Source organism: Salvelinus alpinus, chromosome 30, assembly GCF_045679555.1.
Source record: "Salvelinus alpinus chromosome 30, SLU_Salpinus.1, whole genome shotgun sequence".
NCBI lineage: Eukaryota > Metazoa > Chordata > Actinopteri > Salmoniformes > Salmonidae > Salvelinus > Salvelinus alpinus.
The window spans coordinates 9,874,089-9,896,887 of record NC_092115.1 but is presented as its reverse complement, the minus strand read 5'-3'; the positions used below and the strand labels follow the sequence as shown (position 1 = coordinate 9,896,887).

At 41.6% G+C, this 22,799-nt stretch overlaps 1 protein-coding gene across 1 annotated transcript in view; it reads left to right on the top strand.

Moving 5' to 3' along the window:
- Positions 1 to 4,504: 4,504 nt before the first annotated feature.
- The window catches only part of LOC139559487 (E3 ubiquitin-protein ligase rnf213-alpha-like), a 60,265-nt gene continuing 41,970 nt past the window's right edge, over positions 4,505 to 22,799 (top strand). The window contains exons 1-20 of the mRNA XM_071375524.1: positions 4,505 to 4,620; positions 5,107 to 5,215; positions 7,704 to 7,849; positions 8,304 to 9,959; positions 10,043 to 10,248; positions 13,560 to 13,724; positions 13,996 to 14,204; positions 14,456 to 14,727; positions 14,904 to 15,160; positions 15,277 to 15,477; positions 15,679 to 15,877; positions 16,012 to 16,070; positions 16,263 to 16,416; positions 16,756 to 16,875; positions 17,628 to 17,726; positions 18,369 to 18,491; positions 18,638 to 18,821; positions 18,985 to 19,158; positions 19,285 to 19,437; positions 22,085 to 22,707. Coding sequence (XP_071231625.1) covers positions 5,122 to 5,215; positions 7,704 to 7,849; positions 8,304 to 9,959; positions 10,043 to 10,248; positions 13,560 to 13,724; positions 13,996 to 14,204; positions 14,456 to 14,727; positions 14,904 to 15,160; positions 15,277 to 15,477; positions 15,679 to 15,877; positions 16,012 to 16,070; positions 16,263 to 16,416; positions 16,756 to 16,875; positions 17,628 to 17,726; positions 18,369 to 18,491; positions 18,638 to 18,821; positions 18,985 to 19,158; positions 19,285 to 19,437; positions 22,085 to 22,707 — 5,094 coding nt within the window. The 5' untranslated portion in view covers positions 4,505 to 4,620; positions 5,107 to 5,121. The remainder of the gene's footprint in view (positions 4,621 to 5,106; positions 5,216 to 7,703; positions 7,850 to 8,303; positions 9,960 to 10,042; positions 10,249 to 13,559; positions 13,725 to 13,995; positions 14,205 to 14,455; positions 14,728 to 14,903; positions 15,161 to 15,276; positions 15,478 to 15,678; positions 15,878 to 16,011; positions 16,071 to 16,262; positions 16,417 to 16,755; positions 16,876 to 17,627; positions 17,727 to 18,368; positions 18,492 to 18,637; positions 18,822 to 18,984; positions 19,159 to 19,284; positions 19,438 to 22,084; positions 22,708 to 22,799) is intronic.

Sequence of the window (22,799 nt, the reverse complement as noted above, 5' to 3'; positions counted from 1 at the left end):
GCAAGCTCGACGAGCCCAGCAGCTACATGACCACCTTTTGGACACCCTGGGGCAGGAAGAGGTGGTTGAAGCTTCCGTTTGGTGTCTCCGTGGCTCCAGAGGTGTATCAGCGGAAACAGCACGAGCTGTTGATGGGACTCAGTGGCGTGGAACCCATAGCAGATGACATCCTCGCTGTGGGGACAGTGATGAGGAGGCAGAATGTGACCATGACGCCAAGCTGCTGGCCCTGATGGTCAGATGCAGACAGGTCAAGCTAAGGCTAAGCATAAAAAAGCTTCAGTTTAAAGTGCCAGAGGTCCGCTTTCATGGGCACATCTTGTCCTCCACCGTATTGAAGGCGGATCCTGAAAAAGTGAAGGCTGTCTTGGAAATGCCCCACCACATCTGACGTGAAGGGAGTGCAGCGCTTCGTCGGATTCGTCACCCACCTGGCCAAATTCCTACCGCGGCTCTCTGAAGCGTGTGAGCCACTAAGGAGGCTCATGGACAAGGACGCCACCTGGCATTGGCTCCCAAAACATGACGCAGCGGTGAGGGAAATAAAACAACTGGTCACCCAGACACCTGTACTGCGATACTACAATGTGTCAAAACCTGTCACGATTCAGAGTGACTCAAGCCAGTATGGACTTGGCTGTTGCCTCATGCAGGAGGGCCAGCCTGTGGCATTCGCCTCTAGGGCACTCACCCCAACAGAGCAGAACTATGCCCAGATAGAGAAGGAGTGCCTCAGCATTGTGTTTGCATGCCAACGCTTCCACCACTACCTGTACGGGCGTGACAATATTACCGCAGAGACAGATCACAAGCCCCTTATTGCTATATTCAGCAAGCCTCTTCTGAATGCCCCAAAACGACTGCAGAGCATGCTACTGGCCCTACAAAACTACAACCTCAAGGTGGTGTATAAGCCAGGGCCAGAGATGTATGTGAGTGACACGCTCAGCAGGGCTACTGCATCAGGCACTTACACACGCTCCATGCATGAACAACACGCAGTGTGCAGCTTACAAACAGAGCAAGTGGATGTTGAACACATCAACCAGGCTGACTACCTCAATGTTACGGACAAGCGACTTATACAAATCAGACAGCACACAGACAGGGACGGACAACTCCAGGCATTGAGGTCTGTGATTCTGATGGGCTGGCCCGACTGCAAGGAAGAAACTGCTTTAGCCGTCAGAGAATATTGGCCAGTCAAAGAGGAGCTCAGTGTTCAAAACGGAGTAATATTCAAGTGTCAGAGAGTCATTATTCCCCGGTCTCTGTGCCCTGAGATGTTGGCGCGTGTGCACTCAAGTCACATAGGAGGTGAGGCCTGTTACAGACAAGCACGTGACACACTGTATTGGCCAGGAATGCAGAGTGAAATCAAAGACTATGTCAGTAAATGCACAATCTGCAATGAATATGCCAGTGAGCAACAGAGAGAGACGATGATGTCCCACGAGCTACCAATGCGCCCCTGGCAGATAGTAAGTCTAGATCTCTTCCAGCACAGTGGCAAAGACTTTCTGCTGGTAGTCGATCATTACTCAGACTTCTGGGAGATTGACCTCCTCCCCGACCTCTCAGCAGAGACAACGATCAAACGCTGCAAGGCTCAGTTTGCCCGCTATGGCCAGCCAGATAGGGTAATTTCAGACAATGGACCCCAATTCTCCGGAGTTGAGTTCCGAAAATTTGCTGCAGGATGGGAATTCGAACACGTCACTTCATCACCACGACACCCAAAAGCTAATGGGAAGGCGGAGTCCGCAGTAAAAATCGCAAAGAACCTCTGCAAAAAGACTCTGCGAGAGGGCAAAGATGTCTGGAAAGCAATCATGCTGTGGCGCAATACCCCGACAGAAGGCATGGATAGCAGCCCGGCCCAGCGCCTCATGGCACGGCGCTTAAAAGCAGCTCTGCCAGTAGCCAGCACTCTCCTGGAGCCATGTGTGGTGTCAGACGTGCTGGTGAAGCTACGTCACAGAAGACAGGTCTCCAAGTTCATCTACGACAAATCAGCAAAAGACTTACCTGAGCTCAGGGTGGGTGAAACGGTGCGAATGAAGCCACTACCAGGGGACCGGACGGGCCTCTGGAGACTCGGATCCTGTGTACAGAGAGTGGCACCACGCTCCTACTTGGTCGAAGTGAATGGATGACTGTACCGTCGCAACAGGGTTGACCTTCGGATTGCTGAGCCAGCACCTACTCAGAACCCTGATGGTCAAAGGGGTCGCATGACAAAAGACGGAACCCCAGCAAGTCACATGGGGCCTGAGGCACTGGGCGAAGAGCCAGGGGATCACAGGTCAAGTCACATGGGGCCTGAGGCACTGGGCGAAGAGCCAGGGGATCACAGGTCGGCCGCTCCCTCGCCCATCAATACTCCCCTTAGACAGTCAGGTGACACGCCTGTGCGGAAACCCGCAGTCCTCGCAGACAAGCCCCCTGTCTTTTCACGCTGCGGGCTTCTGTCCCAGCCACCAAAAATACTTAATCTGTAGGTTTCCCATCAGGGATTGTTGACAGACAGAGATAAAAGTGAAGAGAGTATCAAAATGTGTTGTTGTTACCTGAGAATTTTTTAAAAATAAAAATACTCAACTGTTTATGTTGGAAATTATTATTACTAGGTTTGTTTTGTTAGTGAATTGACACCTCCTGTCCTATTTTATTAAAGGGAAGATGTTATGGGTGTAAGATGGCACAGTGATGCCATCTGTTGGTAAATGTTCATTACTGCAACTCATGTGTTTTACCGGGGTGCTTGAGATACCCGGATGTATTGTGATGTACTGAACAAGACTGGTTACTCGCATCAATGCCTCTGTCTCGTCATTTAACTTTCAAACAATAAGCCCAATCGGGTGATACTGGACAAATACCCATGTCGCCTTTACAATGGGGAGAAAAAACAGTACTTGTTTTCTTAGGAGTGACGTTAGAAAACTCGTTAAAGGCTGATGGGTATTGGCTTTTTGTTTCCTTCGTCATCTGCGACTGTTGACTCATTTTATGATGAAGCAGTATTGCAACTGGAAACATGCCATTGAGTGAAACAAGGGCTTAATTTTCTTTAAAAGTCTAATGCAGCTATTTTTTTGTCTCAATATCAAATCATTTCTGGGTAACAATTAAGTGGTCAAAGAAAAATAGCTTCATAGCAAAGAGGAATTTCTCAAGAATTTTGCTAGGACTGTCTGGGACTGAATGAATGAATAACATTTTATTTTCGTGTCGTCAGTTGGCAACCCATCCCTTACAGGATTAATTTACACGTTACACTGATAATTCAGTAATAATTCTTCCTGTGTTCTGTGCAGTGTGCACCGCATAAAGAGTGAAACATAAATCTATACATTATAGTAAATGTTATACAATGTATTTCCCATTGTTAGAGCTGTCAGTTGACTATATATTGTCAACATAATACATCTTTGATTTAGAGAACATAATTTGAACACTAATTCACTAATTGGGCATTCACGTGCTAGTCAGAAGTGAAGTAACTTCCCCATAAGTCCAACATGATTGTGTTAAAGTGCTTTAGAAGTCTGAGCAGTACTTCAACCAGTTCTACTTGAGCTGGCTAACTTGCTGATAAAGGTTAGCTTGCTTAACATTGACAATATGGTCAAACTATCTACATTATCCACAATAAGTTTGTAAGTGTAAAAAAAAACAGACCTTATGGTTCAAAGGTCGGTGGTGAAACTGTCAACTGCCATAACATTTTCTCATCTTCCGACTTGGAGGTTCGTTAAAGTGAAACTTCCCAGTCGGTCACTCCAAACTGGCATTAATGTAAATGCATCTGAGAAGTTGAATATAATTTTGGTCATCTTGAACTGAAGGTTTGTAGACAATGACTCCAATATCTACCATATTGAAACTAAATATAACATTTGAATATTCAAATTAATCTTGGCCTCAAATAATGAAATACATATTCAATTTGTGCATGACAAATTCAAGCTTATGGAATTAAAATACAATTTCTGTTGGCACTGAAATCACTCCTAAGCAACCACCTGCCAACCACACCCACGCATCAAATGATGGCTGTCAGTAAATGTGTCAAATAAAATTGGATGGTGCCTTAAAGTAGGCAAAGTCAGTGGTTCCCAACCTGTTCCATTCCTGGGACCACCAAATCTCTGTCAAAACCTCTTGACAGCTATTCGCGGAATGTTTTTAGCATGAAAACTTGGCGGTCAAATTTGGTCAATTTTAGCAGTGAATATAAGACATTAAAGACTTATTATTATTAATAATTTGCATTGTGCAACGTAATGTAAAATGTATTTAATACCATTAAAACCCCCAACTGTTATTCATTTTGTTAGAACAAAAAAAAACGGTCCACAGTTTGAAAACTACTAGGCAAACGTGAAAAGTTACATGACAAAACATGTTTAGAAGTACTAGCCTATTATTCCACTTTGTCAAAAAAATTATGCGCCGTGTGGATATCTATATTCGTACACGGAAGGAAAGTTTCCACCCTTTCTCAGGAAAACGAAAGTTATCCGAATGTACAGTACAACATCTCCATATCTTCGATAGACTTTCAGTATTGACACAGACAGAGAATTGACAGCGTGAAGAAGAGTCGACAAAACGGTAAGACGATGCCTATTAGGTGACTATCGAACAAACTAACATGTAAAAGGTGAATGTGTCTTTCTGTACGTTTCAATATTATTGGGCAAAATATTTAAATTGTTTTGTGTTTTGTCGAAATTATGTTAAAGTTGTGGCGTAGCAGGTGTTAAAATGACTCGTTGATTATTATATTGGGGGTAAAACTGATGATCAAAAACAAATCATTGTTCACAAGTAGTCTTAGTTTGGTCAAATCCTCCTTGTCTCGATAGAAAAGTGAGAAACTGTTTTATACAGTTTTGCAGGTCGTAGAAATAAATTCCAAATCACAGTTACCTCAATATTCATTGTATTCAATATTCATACTTTGGAAAGTCATGAGCCCAACCATATCTTTCGATGAGGCGTTGGCAAATAAGGCAAATTGAAAGTGAAAGCATGCTGATCAGGCTTCTGAATCATATGAATGGTTTGTAATGATGGCGTGTTTATGATTGCAAACAGATCGGCTACATCAAGATGAAGTGTCCTGACTGTGGTCACCAAGCGACAAAATCGTCAAAATTTTGCAGTGAATGCGGATTGAGGTTAGCTGCTCAAATTTGCACCACAGGTAATATATATATTGTTTTTTTAAACTATTTTCAAGAATGTAATATATGAATTGCGGGGAATGAAGCTATCATATTTGGATGTTTACACTTAGCCCAAGATATACTCATAAGGAGCCTACCGTTGCTCGTTAAGGTCCAAGGACTATATGTTATTTTCAGGGGTAGACTGGCTCTGGCAGCCAAATAGAGTACCACAGTATGAGTCATTTTTTACCCATAAAACCTAGCAGTCAAACAGGGAAATGGCTCCAATCATTTTCCACCATTCATTTTTCCCAAGAGGGATTTTAGAAACGCCAAACATAAGGGCTGTTTTTCATGAAGGCTTACCCTGGCGTGACTATTTGATAATCGTGTAAATCTCTCATGGACAAGATGACTTTTATCAATATATTTGCCTGTATTTAGCCCCAACAAATGAACTGCTAATCAGCTGCTAATGTGGCTATCATAAAGAATTACAAATGCCATGATGATCTGGACAAGACTGTCAAATTGAGGTAAAGGTAAAAATGTCTGGATTGACTATCTAATGCTTGCTAAATGTAATAATGAAGAAATTGGCTACATTTCTTTACATTTACAATTCTGTGAACTGTCTTGGGATATATTGATAAACGTCACCGTTTCCGAAAGAGATTTACATGTTTATCAAAACATCACGCCAATGTTAGCCTACATGAAACATAGGCCTTTAAGTGCTTCCAAAATCCAACATGGGAAAAGTGAACGGTGGAAAAACGATTGGAACCATTTCGCTTTTTAATATGCCCACTGTTTGCGTTTGCATTTTTTTCCTATGAATACGTTACACAAGCGAATACGTTACACAATACTGCCTCAACAAATGGAAGCAACAGGGATTTATTTGAAACTAGGGCCACTGTCGAGGCAATCGGGGATGCCTCAGCTGGGTCGTCAGGTTCTCAAGCCTCGGTTGGCTCGTCAGGCTTCCATTATCGAAACTACCTGGAATGCCTAAGCCAGCCCATCAGGCTTCCAATCCTCAGCTGGTTCGACAGGCTCCCGCGCCTCAATAGAGGCGACCGGCCTGGTCCCCGGGACCGTTCCTCTGGCTGGAGCCGCGCGTTAGAGAGGGGGTACTGTCACGTCTACTCCCGTTCCCCCTCTCCGCAACTCGACGTCACCAGTTTACTCATCGTTTCGTGCACCTACCACCATTTTTACGCACGCCTGCCACTATCACAAAGAAACCCGTTATTCTTTAGTTTAGGCAGGTCCGTTGAAACATAAGACTGAATATAAAATAAAAATGGGGAATATTTTGAGTTCAAATATGTTGCTTGTCTAGGCTACATGGCTGTGCCATGCAAATTAAATCAATAGTTGTTATTTTGTTCATTAAACTGACTATACACACTTACATTCCCCTGCGCTGATCACAGTCAACACACCCATATAGTAATATTTAATATAATGGAATACAATCATATAGCGGAATACAACAGAATAACATAGAAATAACTTGAGTGTCACCGAATGTGTAGAACCGCTGTCAAAAAAGTGCTATTTATCACACCGTGCGCTTACCAGTTATTTTAATAAATCCATTGAATATACGCAATCACAAAGAAATCCGTTATTAATTTGTCCTAAGAAACATTATGGTACTAATAAAATGAACTCTGAGGGCTAGCCACATTGCCATGATCGCCAGCAACTGTAGCAGTGGTTTGGACGAGTGGAGTTTCAGCGCCACTTGTTGCAGAAGATGATGCATTCTTTTTAAACCAATGCCTAATATCCATTTTGAAGGTAGCCAAGGTTACTGATCACTGAGGCACACTGTTGTATTTAACTAACGCTCCACCCGCTGCTAATTTGAACTGCCGGTAAAAAGAGACATGACTTCATGATGGATATCATAGATCTTAAACCCTGTCTGTCATAATTACCTGAGCCATATTTAATTTAACAATACAATTATTTTTTTGAGGTAATTTAAACATTAAATGGCCTATACCATACATAAATCAGTGTTATAGCTAAACATATATCTAATTATTATTATACATTTTTTGGGATGGGCCAGGAGGTAGATAGGGCGGTCCAGGCCCCCTAAGGCCCACCCATAATGCCGGCCATGAGTTTGAGAATCACTGCTGCCAGGAGTATGCATCCGGTATCCTTGGGATGTCCCTACCCTAAACTTTACCCTAAACTTGTTTTTAAATGACTTGCAATAGCTGCCATTAAGTTAGAATATCACCTTAACCTTTTTGCATTTCAAGTTTAATGGGGTGACGTCAGAATTGGAAGCCCCAAGGATCCCGTTTCAGTATGCACACCCATGCAGGAGCTGCTTCTGATCACGTGACCTTATCCAGAAAGACCCTATGTATACACTATTGTCCAGGACAAGGAAGCAAATCAGTAAAATCGTTTTTTTTTTTTTAAAGGTCAGAATGGTTGCATGTCTCTATCATGTAGTTAATGTTGATCTAAATGACTTGCCCTTCATGTCAGATGGGACCACTTCAGAGCATCAAACATCTGTGGTCCGTGAAGCAGACCCCCAGATGGAGGATGCACCAGTGACATCATCAGGGAAAAAGACCGACGCACCTATGAAACACTCCAGGGAAGAACCAGGGGGCAATGTCAAGAAAAAGGTCACAATCTCCACTAGAATATAGAGTATATACAGAGTCAGGATTGTTTTACATAGTTCAAAATTCGGTAACATTTTACTCAAAGCAGACAGGTATAATGTTTTATTTCCTGTTATGAGCATTCATAAGCCTTTATAATGTAATCTTATTAAAAGGCTTCTAATATTTTATTTATGAACCCTCCTAAATGACTCAACAGCTGTCATTAAGTCAGAGTATCATTATTATGAGACGATAAGAGATTTACAATTATATATATTTTTAACAGAACCAGTCATACTTTCACCTTGTGCCGTTAGGATGTGACCAGACGTGGGTTTTACATCAGGGGAACCCAGTGAAATTAGCATGGAATGGGAATGCTTTAATGGGCAGGGCTTATGAATCAGAAATGCTGATCCTTAATGATTTATAATGTGTTAAAAGGCTTCATTTTGGTATACATTGTTCATAGAGTGGAGGCTCTTCCAGCGCTACTGAGCTGAGCACCGACACACGTCAAGAAAAAGATGAGTTGTCTGGCAGTGAGAGCTCTACGCCTACTTCAGCGGTGGCTGGCCCTCCTGTCAACACCGCCACCCCTGCTGCCCCGCCTCCTGTCAACACTGCCACACCTGCTGGCCCTCCTGTCAACACTGCCACACCTGCTGGCCCTCCTGTCAACACTGCCACACCTGCTGGCCCTTCCCCTGTCAACACCGCCACACCTGCTGGCCCTCCTGTCAACACCGCCACACCTGCTGGCCCTCCTGTCAACACTGCCACACCTACTGGCCCTCCTGTCAACACTGCCACACCTGCTGGCCCTTCCCCTGTCAACACCGCCACACCTGCTGGCCCACCTGTCAACACCGCCACACCTACTGGCCCTTCCCCTGTCAACACCGCCACACCTGCTGGCCCTCCTGTCAACACTGCCACACCTGCTGGCCCTCCTGTCAACACCGCCACACCTACTGGCCCTCCTGTCAACACTGCCACACCTGCTGGCCCTCCTGTCAACACCGCCACACCTGCTGGCCCTCCTGTCAACACTGCCACACCTGCTGGCCCTTCCCGTGTCAACACTGCCACCCCTGCTGGCCCTCCTGTCAACACTGCCACCCCTGCTGGCCCTCCTGTCAACACTGCCACCCCTGCTGGCCCTTCCCCTGTCAACACCGCCACACCTTCTGGCCCTCCTGTCAACACTGCCACACCTGCTGGCCCTCCTGTCAACACTGCCACACCTGCTGGCCCTCCTGTCAACACTGCCACACCTGCTGGCCCTCCTGTCAACACTGCCACCCCTGCTGGCCCTCCTGTCAACACTGCCACCCCTGCTGGCCCTCCTGTCAACACTGCCACCCCTGCTGGCCCTCCTGTCAACACTGCCACACCTGCTGGCCCTCCAACCATACCTACAGCCTCTCCAAACCCATCCTCCCACCAGACACTGCCAGAAGACCAGACCAAGGGTCCATCGAAGGTAAACGGAGGCGCACCAATGAATGAGCCAAACCAACTTAGTCCTACATCAGTCACACAGGCCTCATCCACACCCGAGACAGCTGACCAGAACACAGAACACACACCTGCCTCAGACCCAACTCAACCAGCAAGTCAACTCTTGGATGAGGAAGTCCTGAAGGGTACATCACACGGGTCAAGGGAGCCATCAAAAAGCCTTGATGGTGAACGTAACACAGAGGTTACAGTTGTGAATGAACGGAAGTCCTCTAGTAACCAGACCGACGAGAACATCACAAATGAAGCAAACTCAAAGAAGTGTGTTGACCAATCGCAAGTATCCCTTGGTGATCAGAGGGGTTCTGACCCAACAGATGAGCCAAACACTAGTCAAACACAACCTGCTAGTCCAACGCTCTCAGTAACACAGGAGGTGCCTGAGAAGACATCTAAGAGAAAAGATCAGAACAAAACAGAACCTGCCTCAGTTCCAAGTCAATCAGTAGGGCAGTTCTCATATAAAGACGCTCTGGTGGGGACCTCTCAGGAGACGGGAGATCTGTCCAGAAGGCAAGGGGTTGGCGCCAGTAACCACAGAGACCAGAGCAGGAAAAATGAAGCAAACTCACAGAACTTTGTTTTTGGATCCCACAAGGCAGAGGTAATACATATATTTCTATTCTGTTATTATTCAGCATGTGGAATGAACTGTGTTTTTGTATTAACATTTTTGTGGTTAATTAGGCTAGTGACAAGCCTCAAGAATCAAGACAAACGGCTTCCAAGCCAAACAAGGAACCAGAGAAGCTGAGTAATACAGGTGGTGGTGATACCTCCAAGTCATCTACTGTTGACTCCCCACCTGCAGATACAGATCCGCACCCGAACCAATGCAATGAAGATAGATTCCAGCAGGTGTCAGCAAATGAAAAGCAGCCACTGCCTCAGTCGTAAGTTCAGCGCATATACAGTGCATATGGAAAGTATTCAGAGCCCTTGACATTTTCCACATTTTGTTACGTTACAGCCATAATTTAATCAATTTTAGAATAATGTTTTCCTCATCAATCTATACGCAACACCCCATAATGACAATGTGAAAACCGGTTTGTAGAAATTTTTGCAAACGTATACATTTTATAAAACTGAAATACCTTATTTACGTAAGTATTCAGACCCTTTGCTATGAGACTCGAAATTGAGCTCAGGTGCATCCTGTTTCCATTGATCATCCTTGATGTTTCTACAACTTGATTGGAGTCCACCTGGGGTAAATTCAATTGATTGGACATGATTTGGAAAGGCACACACCTGTCTATATAAGGTCCCATAGTTTGACAGTGCATGTCAGAGCAAAAACCAAGCCATGAGGTCAAAGGAAGTTGTCCGTAGAGCTCCAAGACAGGGTTGTGTCTTGGCCCGGGAGGTGACCAAGAACCCGATGGTCATTCTAACAGAGCTCCAGAGTTCCTCTGTGGAGATGGGAGAACCTTCCAGAAGGACAACCATCTCTGCAGCACTCCACCAATCAGGCCTTAATGGTAGAGTGGCCAGACAGAAGCCACTCTTCAGTAAAAGGCACATGACAGCCCACTTGGAGTTTGACAAAAGGCACCTAAAGACTCTCAGACCATGAGAAACAAGATTCTCTGGTCTGATGAAACCAAGATTGAACTCTTTGGCCTGAATGCCAAGCGTCCCTTCTGTAGGAAACCTGGCACCATCCCTACGGTGAAGCATGGTGGTGGCAGAATCATGCTGTGGGGATGTTTTTCAGTGGCAGGGACTGGTAGATCGAGGGAAAGATGAACAGAGTAATGACAATTTATGAAAACCTGCTCCAGAGTGCTCAGGACCTCCGACTGGCGTGAAGGTTCACCTTCCAACAGGACATCGACCCTAAGCACACAGCCAAGACAATGCAGGAGTGGCTTTGGGATATGTCACTAAATGTCCTTGAGTAGCCCAGCCAGAACTCGGACTTGAACCTGATCGAACATCTCTGGAGAGACCTGAATTACTGTGCCTCAACGCTCCCCATTCAACCTGCCAGAGCATGAGAGGATCTGCAGAGAAGAATGGGAGAAAGTCCCCAAATATAGGTGTGCTAAGCTTGTAGCGTCATACCCAAGAAGACTCGAGGCTGTAATCGCTGCCAAAGGTGCTTCAACAAAGTACTGAGTAAAGGGTCTGAATACTTAAAGTTGAAGTCGGAAGTTTACATACACTTATGTTGGAGTCACTAAAACTCGTTTTTCAACCACTCCACAAATTTCTTGTTAACCAACTATAGTTTTGGCAAGTCGGTTAGGACATCTACTTTGTGCATGACACAAGTCATTTTTCCAACAATTGTTTACAGACAGATTATTTCACTTATAATTCACTGTTTCACATTTCCAGTGGGTCAGAAGTTTACATACACTAAGTTGACTGTGCCTTTAAACAGCTTGGAAAACTCCAGAAAATTATGTAATGGCTTTAGAAGCTTCTGATAGGCTAATTGACATCATTTGAGTCAATTGAAGGTGTACCTGTGGATGTAGTCTAGGCCTACATTAAAACTCAGTGCTTTGCTTGACATCATGGGAAAATCAAAAGAAATCAGCCAAGACCACAGAAAAAAAATTTGTAGACCTCCACAAGTCTGTTTCATCCTTGGGAGCAATTTCCAAATGCCTGAAGGTACCACGTTCATCTGTACAAACAATAATACACAAGTATAAACACCATGGGACCACACAAACCGCTCAGGAAGGAGACGTATTCTGTCTCCTAGAGATGAACGTACTTTGGTGCGAAAAGTGCAAATCGATCCCAGAACAACAGCAAAGGACCTTGTGAAGATGCTGGAGGGAACCGGTACAAAAATATCTATATCCACAGTAAAACGAGTCCTATATCGACATAATCTGAAAGGCCGCTCAGCAAGGAAGAAGCCACTGCTCCAAAACCGCCATAAAAATGCCAGACTACGGTTTGCAACTGCACATGGGGACAAAGATAGTACTTTTTGGAGAAATGTCCTCAGGTCTGATGAAACAAAAATAGAACTGTTTGGCCATAATGACCATCGTTATGTTTGGTGGAAAAAGGGGGAGGCTTGCAAGCCGAAGAACACCATCCCAACCGTGAAGCACGGGAGTGGCAGCATCATGTTGTTGGGGTGCTTTGCTGCAGGAGGGACTGGTGCACTTCACAAAATAGCTGGCATCATGAGGAAGAAAAATGATGTGGATATATTGAAGCAACATCTCAAGACATCAGTCATCAGTAATCCTAACCCTAACCAAAGTTAAACAATTTAAAGGCAATGCTACCAAATACTAATTGAGTGTATGTAAACTTCTGACCCACTGGGAATGTGATGAAAGAAATAAAAGCTGAAATAAATCACTCTCTCTACTATTATTCTGACATTTCACATTCTTAAAATAAAGTGGTGATCCTAACTGACCTAAGACAGGGAATTTTTATTAGGATTAAATGTCAGGAATTGTGAAAAAACTGAGTTTAAATGTAATTGGCTAAGGTGTATGTAAACTACTGACTTCAACTGTATGTAAATGTCATATTTCAGTTTTTTATTTTGAATATATTTGCAGAAATTTCTCTCAACCTATTTTTCCTTTGTCATTATGGAGTATTGTGTGTAGATTGATGAGGGAAAAAACAATTTAATACGTTTTAGAATAAAGCTGTAAGCTAACAAAAGGTGGAAAAAGTCAAGGGGCCTGAATACTTTCCGAATGCAGTATATATATGACTCTGTCCCGTCTAGCGCTGGGAATTGCCAGACATCTCACGATACGATATTATCACCATACTTAGGTGCGGATACGATATGTATTGTGATTCTCATTTGTCTCACTATCCTATATGTATTGTGACTCAAGACTGCGATTTTATTGTGAATCGATGTTCCAAACATATTGCTCAAGATATGTCTGCTGCAGAGGGACAAGAGAGAGCCATGAGAACTAGTTTTGATCAGTCATGGAAATTAAAGTGCTGAAAACATGTTGGCTCCCCATTTTAAAAAGGAGAACAAGCTAGAGAAGGAAAAAATAACAGTTTTGCCGCAGGTACAGCTGACTAGCGCTAGCTAACGTTAACTACCTAGCAAATTATTTGTTTATTTTTAAGAATCGATACTTGGAATCATAGAGTCGATATAATATTGTAAAAAATCATATTCCGTATCAATTTGAAATTAGAAATTAAATTAACATTTGATTGTCACTTTTTGTCATCCAAATAGATCACAAAACCCACAACAGTTCCCTGGCAGTGATGGCGTCACCGTATACTTCCATGCCATCATATCCAAAGACTTCAAATTGGACCCGGCAAAAGACAGGATTCACTTGAAATCTGGAAGCCTGTTTGGAGATTGGGAAAAGGGTGTGGAAATGAATATCACCCAGTAAGAACTACTTGATTTTTTTTTATTGCACAATCAAATGTGTGTGTGTGTGTGTGTGTGTGTGTGTGTGTGTGTGTGTGTGTGTGTGTGTGTGTGTGTGTGTGTGTGTGTGTGTGTGTGTAAGAAAATATACAATTTGGTAATATTGCAAAGATAAATACTAAACATATGACTGACTTTCCACTGTTATTGAATTGATAATTTACAGATGGATTAACTGATTACAACTTGTTTGACATTAAATTTTAGTTGCCTTTCTTTGCTTACACAGGGTTTTAGGAAAAGATCGATTCCTTGTTGCAGCAAAGGTTTCTTTCAACTTGAATAAGAATGAAATTTGCTCCATACCCTATAAATACTTTGTTTATAAGTGGAATGGGAATTTTTATGAAGGCACATTTGAGCAGATCTACCAGACAAACTCAAAGCAAATTATCAACCGGTGTCTTTCCATCAAGCATGATCTTTTGACCCATGAAGGTACAGTAGAAGGATAAGTCCCTTATTATCCTTTATAGTACAGTATTGTAAAGAGGTTAGTTGTAAGGATATTTTGTAAAGAGGTTAGGGGTATTAACAGATATTCAAATGTGGTGCTTTTTATAGTTATAATACTGTTACTATTTGTAACAAAAGGGGGGAAAAACTATTTATATAAATGAAACTATAAATTTAACATTTTACTAAAGAAGATTCATTTTTACCAAACATTTACGTTCTTTCATCTTAAGGAGAATGGCACCAGTATGATGATGTCATATATCCAGAACTGAAGAAACACTGGTATAATGTTTGGGGTAGCACTAACGACTACGTGGTTGGTGGAAGACGGCTAGCTGGAGAGGTGATGCTAAACACCATCTTTGATCTTCTGAGAACCTGGAGTAAAGTGAATGTGAGAAACTTTTTTTCTCAGCTCCAGCAGTTCTACTCCACATACAGCTGTCCCTGTGTCCATGATGGAATGACAAAATCATGGGATTTAACATTTGGAGTACAAGAGGTACATTTACTTTTTACTGAATTTGTTTGTAAGCTTCTTAAAGCTTACAAACGTCAAAACATATTGTAGAACATGTTTGATATTTCAATTGCACTCAAACTCAAACTGACTTCATAACCTCAAATCTGTGAGGTCAGAGAAAGTAATTATGTCCAAACTTCTATACATTTTGTCAGGTGAGAAGTCTCCTGAAAGAGTTCATGAAGGAAAACATAGTTCCTCAGTCCCAAAAGAGCAGTGAAAAAGTTTTAATCTCAGACCCACTGAAAGCAGGAATTATTATCCTACTTGTGTACAACAAGTATGGATTAAAAGAAAACATCAGAGATCAGCTCGCTCTTCTGTGTCAGCTGCTCTGCCTGCCTAGAAAGCCAAGAGAAGATTTCCTTGACTACTGGACAGACTTCACCAAAGGCCTACCAAATGAAACTGGGTACATCAACAACTTCCAATTTCAATTACCCCATGATTTCTATGTTTTTAAGTAGGAACTTTTCCTCTTAAATCTTTTTAGAATTGAGCATGGGCACTAACTAATCTCACCTTTAGTGTTGCAGACATAGTTGAAACACTATGCAACGTTGCAAGAGAGTGGAATGTTGTGAGCTGGATCTTGGTCATCCCTCTCCTGCATCTGCTTAGAGGGGACAGCAAGCCCTTTGAGCCCATTCCACCCACCATGGATCCACCGTTTGCCACCTGGGCAGGGCTTAAAGGGATCAAAATAAAAGACAATTACAGAGACACACGGTATGGATTGAAGGAATGTCTTTCTTGTTGTTGTAGATTTTTAGTTTGTTGGTTAGTTTACTTGGAGTTCAAATGGAATTTGATTACAACAATTTTTTGATGATTTCTGATTTCACATCAGGATACCTTTTTTCTCACTAATTATTTTGTTGCTTATGTCAATGTCTTACAATCTTAATGAGACTCTGACTCTGAATCCAGGGGCCTGATGAAGGTCATGACAGAACACAAACACCTGGTGGAGGTGGATCATCTACTTGTGTGCTCCTGGATGTGTCTGCTAGAGTTGGGAGACTTGATGAGCTTTAAATCAGTCATCCATGTGGGTGTCTTGGACACCCTTCAGCAACTCCAGTTCAGTCTTCCAGTCAAGTCTGGAATGTATTACTCTGATTATGTGGTATGTGTCCTCGGTTGAATTCAACTTTTGCTCAAAGTGAGAATGGTGATGTTCTCCTTAACAATGCTATTCAGAGTTTGTTAAAGATTAAGTTGTGATATACTGTACATAACAACAATATATAATTTATCTAGGAACCAGTGGGAAAGTTACTGTCACATCTCATTGACAAAATCACTGGACAACACTTCAGGTAAAGGAATTATATTTTTTACTATAGAGACCTATGTTATATCTAGAGAACATCCAACAATTGAAAATTACATTCCTTAATATATTGTATTATAAATAATTTGATCTTCATGCAGTTACAGAACATGCCGTTACAGAACATCCTGTAATGTTCCTTAACCTCACACATTAATAAAACCTTTTTTGTTATCAGTGATAACAGATATGGAGAATGCTGCTTGAAAACAGCTGTGAGTGTTCTGGGGACAATCTGTAAAGACACTGATTCAGACCGCTGTGAGCTTCCACTGAACTGCCTGCGTCTGGTCAGTCTGATTGCAGAAACTGCCGGAAGCTCCCATCCACAGGTACACCCTATGTGAATGGAAAACATTTTGCTTTCTGAATATCTGGCAGTTCTGAATATCTTTTGCTGTTCATGTCCATGTGATTGAGTACAATACAACACAATATTTCTGTTAGACTAATTCAAATGACATAATGGATATTTCAGTAATTCTCAACTTGTTCATATTCAAATATTTTTCTATTGCTTTATTGAGCACAATTCTTAGTAAAAGTGGTTGAAATGCAAATACATTTTAAATTAGGTATCAGAGAAAAATACGAGTGCTGTTCTGCATAATTATAATATTACTATTATTATATTATTAATAACTCAATTTGATCAATGTCTTGGTTTCCAGTCAGTGAAAAGTACGGAAAACGAAGTTCTGAAGGAGACACTTCAAACAATGAGGGACTGGCGGCGAAAAGCATTCCCAAGCAAATCGGTTAACCATTTTACCTCAAAGAATGAGATTAAGGTAGGAATGTTGGGCTGTGGTTGCATTTTTCTGTATTACCAAATGAGGAGAGAGAGACAAACTTCACACACCAGTCAGAGTTATACTTAAACTACAACTTTAATAATAATTAAGCTTTGCAATAGCATTTTAATTTCAACAATTCACTATCTATAATGAACCATTGAGAGTGCCACCAGAAAAGTACAAAGATCTTTTATAGCCAAGATACACCCCTCTCAACTTACATGACGAATCACAGATCTTAGGAACTGTTCACAAAGAAATACTTTTTCTTGAGAAAGGAGTATCCCTTAGCCAGATAACATTCGCTATAAATTATCACTCAGTTTGGTCTCTAAAACGAGATTCTAATCTCGTTCTTGGTACTTCATAGCACAGAACCATTACCTCATGTTATCTGGAATGCTCTTTAGGTTTTATCACCCAAAGACATCGTAAATCTCCTCTGTCAGTGCTATCTCATAGAGGCCCATCCTCAGTTGAACACACACACAATACTCTATTCTGTCGAATGTAACAAGATATTATAATGTAATACAAGTATTATAACATCATCTTACAAGCATTATAACATCACCTTGCAATTTTCCACGACAGGGTTTGAAGTTAAAGTCCAAGCAATAATCTGTGCAGTTTTAAATCCTCGTTAGAAGAATCAGTCAAAAGGATTTAACATTGCATAGCATTTTGATGTGTACAGTGATTGTTTCACAATCAGAGAAATTAATCATGAAGGTTATTTTCTCTAGGTCTGGAAAAGGTTGATCTCAGTCACGTTTGGGAATGAAGAACTCACTGAACGATGGAGAAGTACTTTCTTGAATGATTTTGAAGGAAAACTAAAAAAGGTATTGATTATGCTTTAAATACATTTTTAAACATATTTAAATCCGGGATTGGTACATACTTTTTCAAATAATTAATGGGGAGGCAGGTAGCCTAGTGGATAGAGCGTTGGGCCACTAAGTGAAAGGTTGATAGATCGAATCGCCGAGCTGACAAGGTAAAAATCTGTCATTCTGCCACTGAGCAAGGCAGTTAACCCACTGTTCCTCGGGCACTGTGGATGTCAATTATGGCAGTCCCCCCCCCCCCCCCCTCCCGCACCTCTCTGATTCAGAGGTGTTGGGTTAAATGCGGAAGACAGATTTCAGTTGAATGCATTCAGTTGTACGACTGACCTTTCCCTTTAATCATACGCTTAGTTCAACTGTCATTCTCCATCAGAACCAAAAAATATAATCTTGTAGACAATGTAATTGTAAAAAAAAGTATAGATTCAAACATAGTTAAAACTATGATTTTGATCTCATTGATGGACCTGTCTATGAAATTAAAAGTGGTTATATTTCTCCAGCCCCACACTTCAGCTGTTTACCAAAACACGTGGCGGGGTGACCGCTTTGTAGTTTTCGATTGCCCCTTGAACAAAATAATAGCCATTTGTACTACTGTGAAAGAGAAAACTGTTGATCGTGTGTGTCCATCAGGAGAAGCCCATGCATCAGATTCAAATCTACTGTGACAAGATCGAAGAAGTGGGCAAGACAAGTCCCTCTTTGTGTAACTCTCTGGAGAAATGTGCCTTGGAGGCAGTCACCGCCATTTGCCAGGCAAGATTAAATTTTTTTATGATACTGTATGTACCTCGAATTATAAAATGTATTTGAAGTGCGTATGACAGTAAATGCTTCATCCTATTTGAAAAAGTTGGAATGGTTTTGATGTTGGATTGTGTCTTACCACTTTTCATTATCAGAACAAATCTGATCTTCGTGAGCTGTTGAAGAAACATGACTTCAACAAGTTTGAGAAGCTGATGTCTGTGATAGTCCTGAAGTCCTGGCGCAAAAATGACGATGGACAGTACATCGAGGGCGAGGAGTTGGTGATGGAGCACCTTCTCAGCTGGCCTATGGCCATAAGCATCTTTCGAGTACAAGGTGCATATATTATACATACATTGCAACACATACAAAAATGAAAATAACACATACCTGCCTTTATTGTATCTTGAGCCTTTGCATTCAGAGCCTTGTGTTTGAGTAAGATCATATTATCCCCCATTTCTTTCTACCCACAATTGACACTTTTGTCTACTTTCAGGTGCAAATGGAGCATTGATTAACCGGTTGACAGATGAAGCTAAAGAGCGGATGGCAGTGGCAAGCTCTGCGTTCTGTTCTGTCGCAAAGAAATTCATCAACGGGAAAATCCAGATTAAGACTCTCAATCAAATCCTTGAAAGAAAAATAGAATTCACTGAGTTGCTGAAGATAGGTGATTGTTCTGGGAAATAGTCAACAATAAAACAAAAATATATAGTTAATATTGTTTCACTCCAGATGGAAAAAGAACATCTCAAACTGTAGGATGTGTGTTGACGTCAGTATTTTTCCAAAACAGATGACCTGTGTGACGATGGTCGTTGTCAGGACAGGGACGCCATGAAACGATTACTGAGATGGAGAGAGGAGGAAGTGGAGGCTATCGTCAATGACAAGAAGATGGTTGACAGCCTTCTCATATTTTGCCACAAACTCCAGGAACATCTCAAAAGTGAGTTCAATGTTTTCAACACTGTATATATTTCTTAAGAGCTTATGATATTTGTTTAAGTATTTGCAACAATTTCCTCACGCAAAACAACAGTGGCATATCGCACGGTCTGAACATGCAACGTGTAAAGTATTGGTCCCATGTATCATGAGCTGAAATAAAAGATCCCAGAAATTTTACATAAGCACAAAAAGCTTATTTCTCTCAAATGTTGTGCACAAATTTGTTTACATCCCTATTAGTGAACATTTCTCATTTCCACCGGACAGGTGTGGCATATCAAGAAGCTGATTAAACAACATGATCATTACACAGGTGCACCTTGTGCTGGGGGCAATAAAAGGCCACTCTAAAATGTGCAGTTTTGTCACAGATGTCTCAAGTTTTGAGGGAGCATGCAATTGGCATGCTGACTGCAGGAATGTCCACCAGGGAAAATTAATCTCATGCTATTTTACAAATTTTGCCATGAGGCTGAGAAACAATGTTGCTGTTTTAGAGCTCAGGGATTCTTAAAAAACTAGTAAAACTAAACTTTCTTTCCACAAATATTTGTCTTAATATGAACAACATTTGAAATATATATTTGATAGACCAAAGTATCAACTAATACACCATGTAAAGGAACAACCTATTTATATACTGTATATTTTTTTTCATAAAATGCAACTAATCTGGATTTATGTCAACTGTCAGGCATGACATTTTTACACTCATTGTCCAGCAAGTGTTTAAAGGCCTTGATTGTTTAATTCAAACATTAGATTATTTAAAAAATGTCGTACAAATTAGAGGTTGACCGATTTATGATTTTTCAACGCAGATACCGATACCGATTATTGGAGGACAAAAAAAGCCGATACCGATTAATCGGCCGATTAAAAAATAAATTATATATATATATAAAAATATATATATGGTGGTTGGTCCTGCTGCTGGGTTGTTGCCCTCCTACGGCCTCCTCCACGTCATCTGATGTACTGGCCTGTCTCCTGGTAGCGCCTCCATGCTCTGGACACTACGCTGACAGACACAGCAAACCTTCTTGCCACAGCTCGCATTGATGTGCCATCCTGGATGAGCTGCACTACCTGAGCCACTTGTGTGGGTTGTAGACTCCGTCTCATGCTACCACTAGAGTGAGAGCACCGCCAGCATTCAAAAGTGACCAAAACATCAGCCAGGAAGCATAGGAACTGAGAAGTGGTCTGTGGTCACCACCTGCAGAATCACTCCTTTATTGGGGGTGTCTTGCTAATTGCCTATAATTTCCACCTTTTGTCTATTCCATTTGCACAACAGCATGTGACATTTATTGTCAATCAGTGTTGCTTCCTAAGTGGACAGTTTGATTTCACAGAAGTGTGATTGACTTGGAGTTACATTGTGTTGTTTAAGTGTTCCCTTTATTTTTTTGAGCAGTGTATATCATACACACACACACATTTTTGTAATAATGACAATTGCAACAATACTGAATGAACAATGAACACTTTTATTTTAACTTAATATAATACATAAATCAACTTAGTTTCAAATAACATGAGCAGAGCTTGTCTGCATGGTCCCCTGTCAGTCTGCTCCTCCGCGAAACACAGACCTTATTTGAAGTAGATCAAGACATTCTCTATGGAAGACATGAACGGTAAAATAACGAAGGAACCCCTTTCAAGTTCAGCCGCAAGTTATTACAGGAATTATAACGCTTCGACTATTTCTCTCTAAACCATATACCTTTGACTAATCCGGAAACTATCACCTCGAAAACAAAACGTTTATTCCGTTACGTATTTTATCTAACATGTGGCATCCATGAGTCTAAATATTCCTGTTACATTGCACAACCTTCAATGTTATGTCATAATTACGTAAAAATCTGGCAAATTAGTTCGCAAAGAGCCAGACGGCCCAAACTGTTGCATATACCCTGACTCTGCGTGCAATGAACGCAAGAGAAATGACACAATTTCACCTGGTTAATATTGCCTGCTAACCTGGATTTATTTTAGCTAAATATGCAGGTTTAAAAATATATACTTGTGTATTGATTTTAAGAAAGGCATTGATTTTTATGGTTAAGTACACATTGGAGCAATGACAGTCATTGATTGATTGTTTTTTATAAGATAAGTTTAATGCTAGCTAGCAACTTACCTTAGCTTACTGCATTCGCGTAACAGGCAGGCTCCTCGTGAAGTGCAATGTAATCAGGTGTTAGAGCATTGGACTAGTTAACTGTATGGTTGCAAGATTGGATCCCCCGAGCTGACAAGGTTAAAAATCTGTCGTTCTGCCTCGTTCCTAGGCCGTCATTGAAAATAAGAATGTGTTCTTAACTGACTTGCCTAGTTAAATAAAGATTAAATACATTTTAATCTCGTGGGCCCCCCTGCCTTGTGGGGGCTGTGTGCTACGCGAGTGACCGATATGTGCAAATTATTTGCAAATTATTTCCCTGAGAAGGAGACGATATATTTAACCACAGTTTAAGTAAACTGTGTGATTCAGTTATAGAATGCACAAATCACCATGAATTTTGGATTGTTATAGTTATTTTGTTCATTGCGTGTGTTTCTTTGCTTGAGGAAATTGTAGCCCTATGACTTGACATGGTTAAGGTTCTCATAAATGCCATATTAATCCACAGTCGACGTGAGAGAGCTGCAGCGCAAAAACCAAGAGAACATAGATCAGATGACGCTGGATGATTTCATGGAAGTTCACAGACTTGACCGTGACTCCTCTAATGTAACTGGGGTGGTCACGTACTTCAACCTGTGTGACGACACCAGGCAGATGGCATCTAGCCTACGTGCTATCAGGGACAGCTACATTTTCACTATGTGTTGGGAGAACCAAGCCAAAGAGCTTTCACACAACCAACTTGACACAGATGAGACAGAAGCAAAGCCTGAGAGGGAGACAGAAGTGTACACTCTCGATCTGATCCACAGCGAAATATTCCAGAGTTGCAACGATAATTACACGAGGATCTATGAGAGTTTGAAATCTGGTACGATACCATTGGAGGAGGTGGATCGCATCTTTGAAGCCTACAAAGACAAGTACAAAGACATGGAAAAAGATCTGAAGATAATGTGCAGGATCAACTCAGCTGATGATGGAAGATGGATCAAGAGCAGGGTCCAGCAAATCCAACAATACCATGACCTTCATCTAGCATTGGAATCAGCCAAGGTCATTATGGATGTCAGAGAGACTGTCTGTCCTCAGGGGGACTTCAAAGTGCTACAGACACTGCTAGATATGGTGAGTTATCACTAGATATGGTGAATTATCACTTCACAAAAGTGATCTTGGTTCAATATATTAAGCATTTCTACACTCTTAGAAAACAAAAA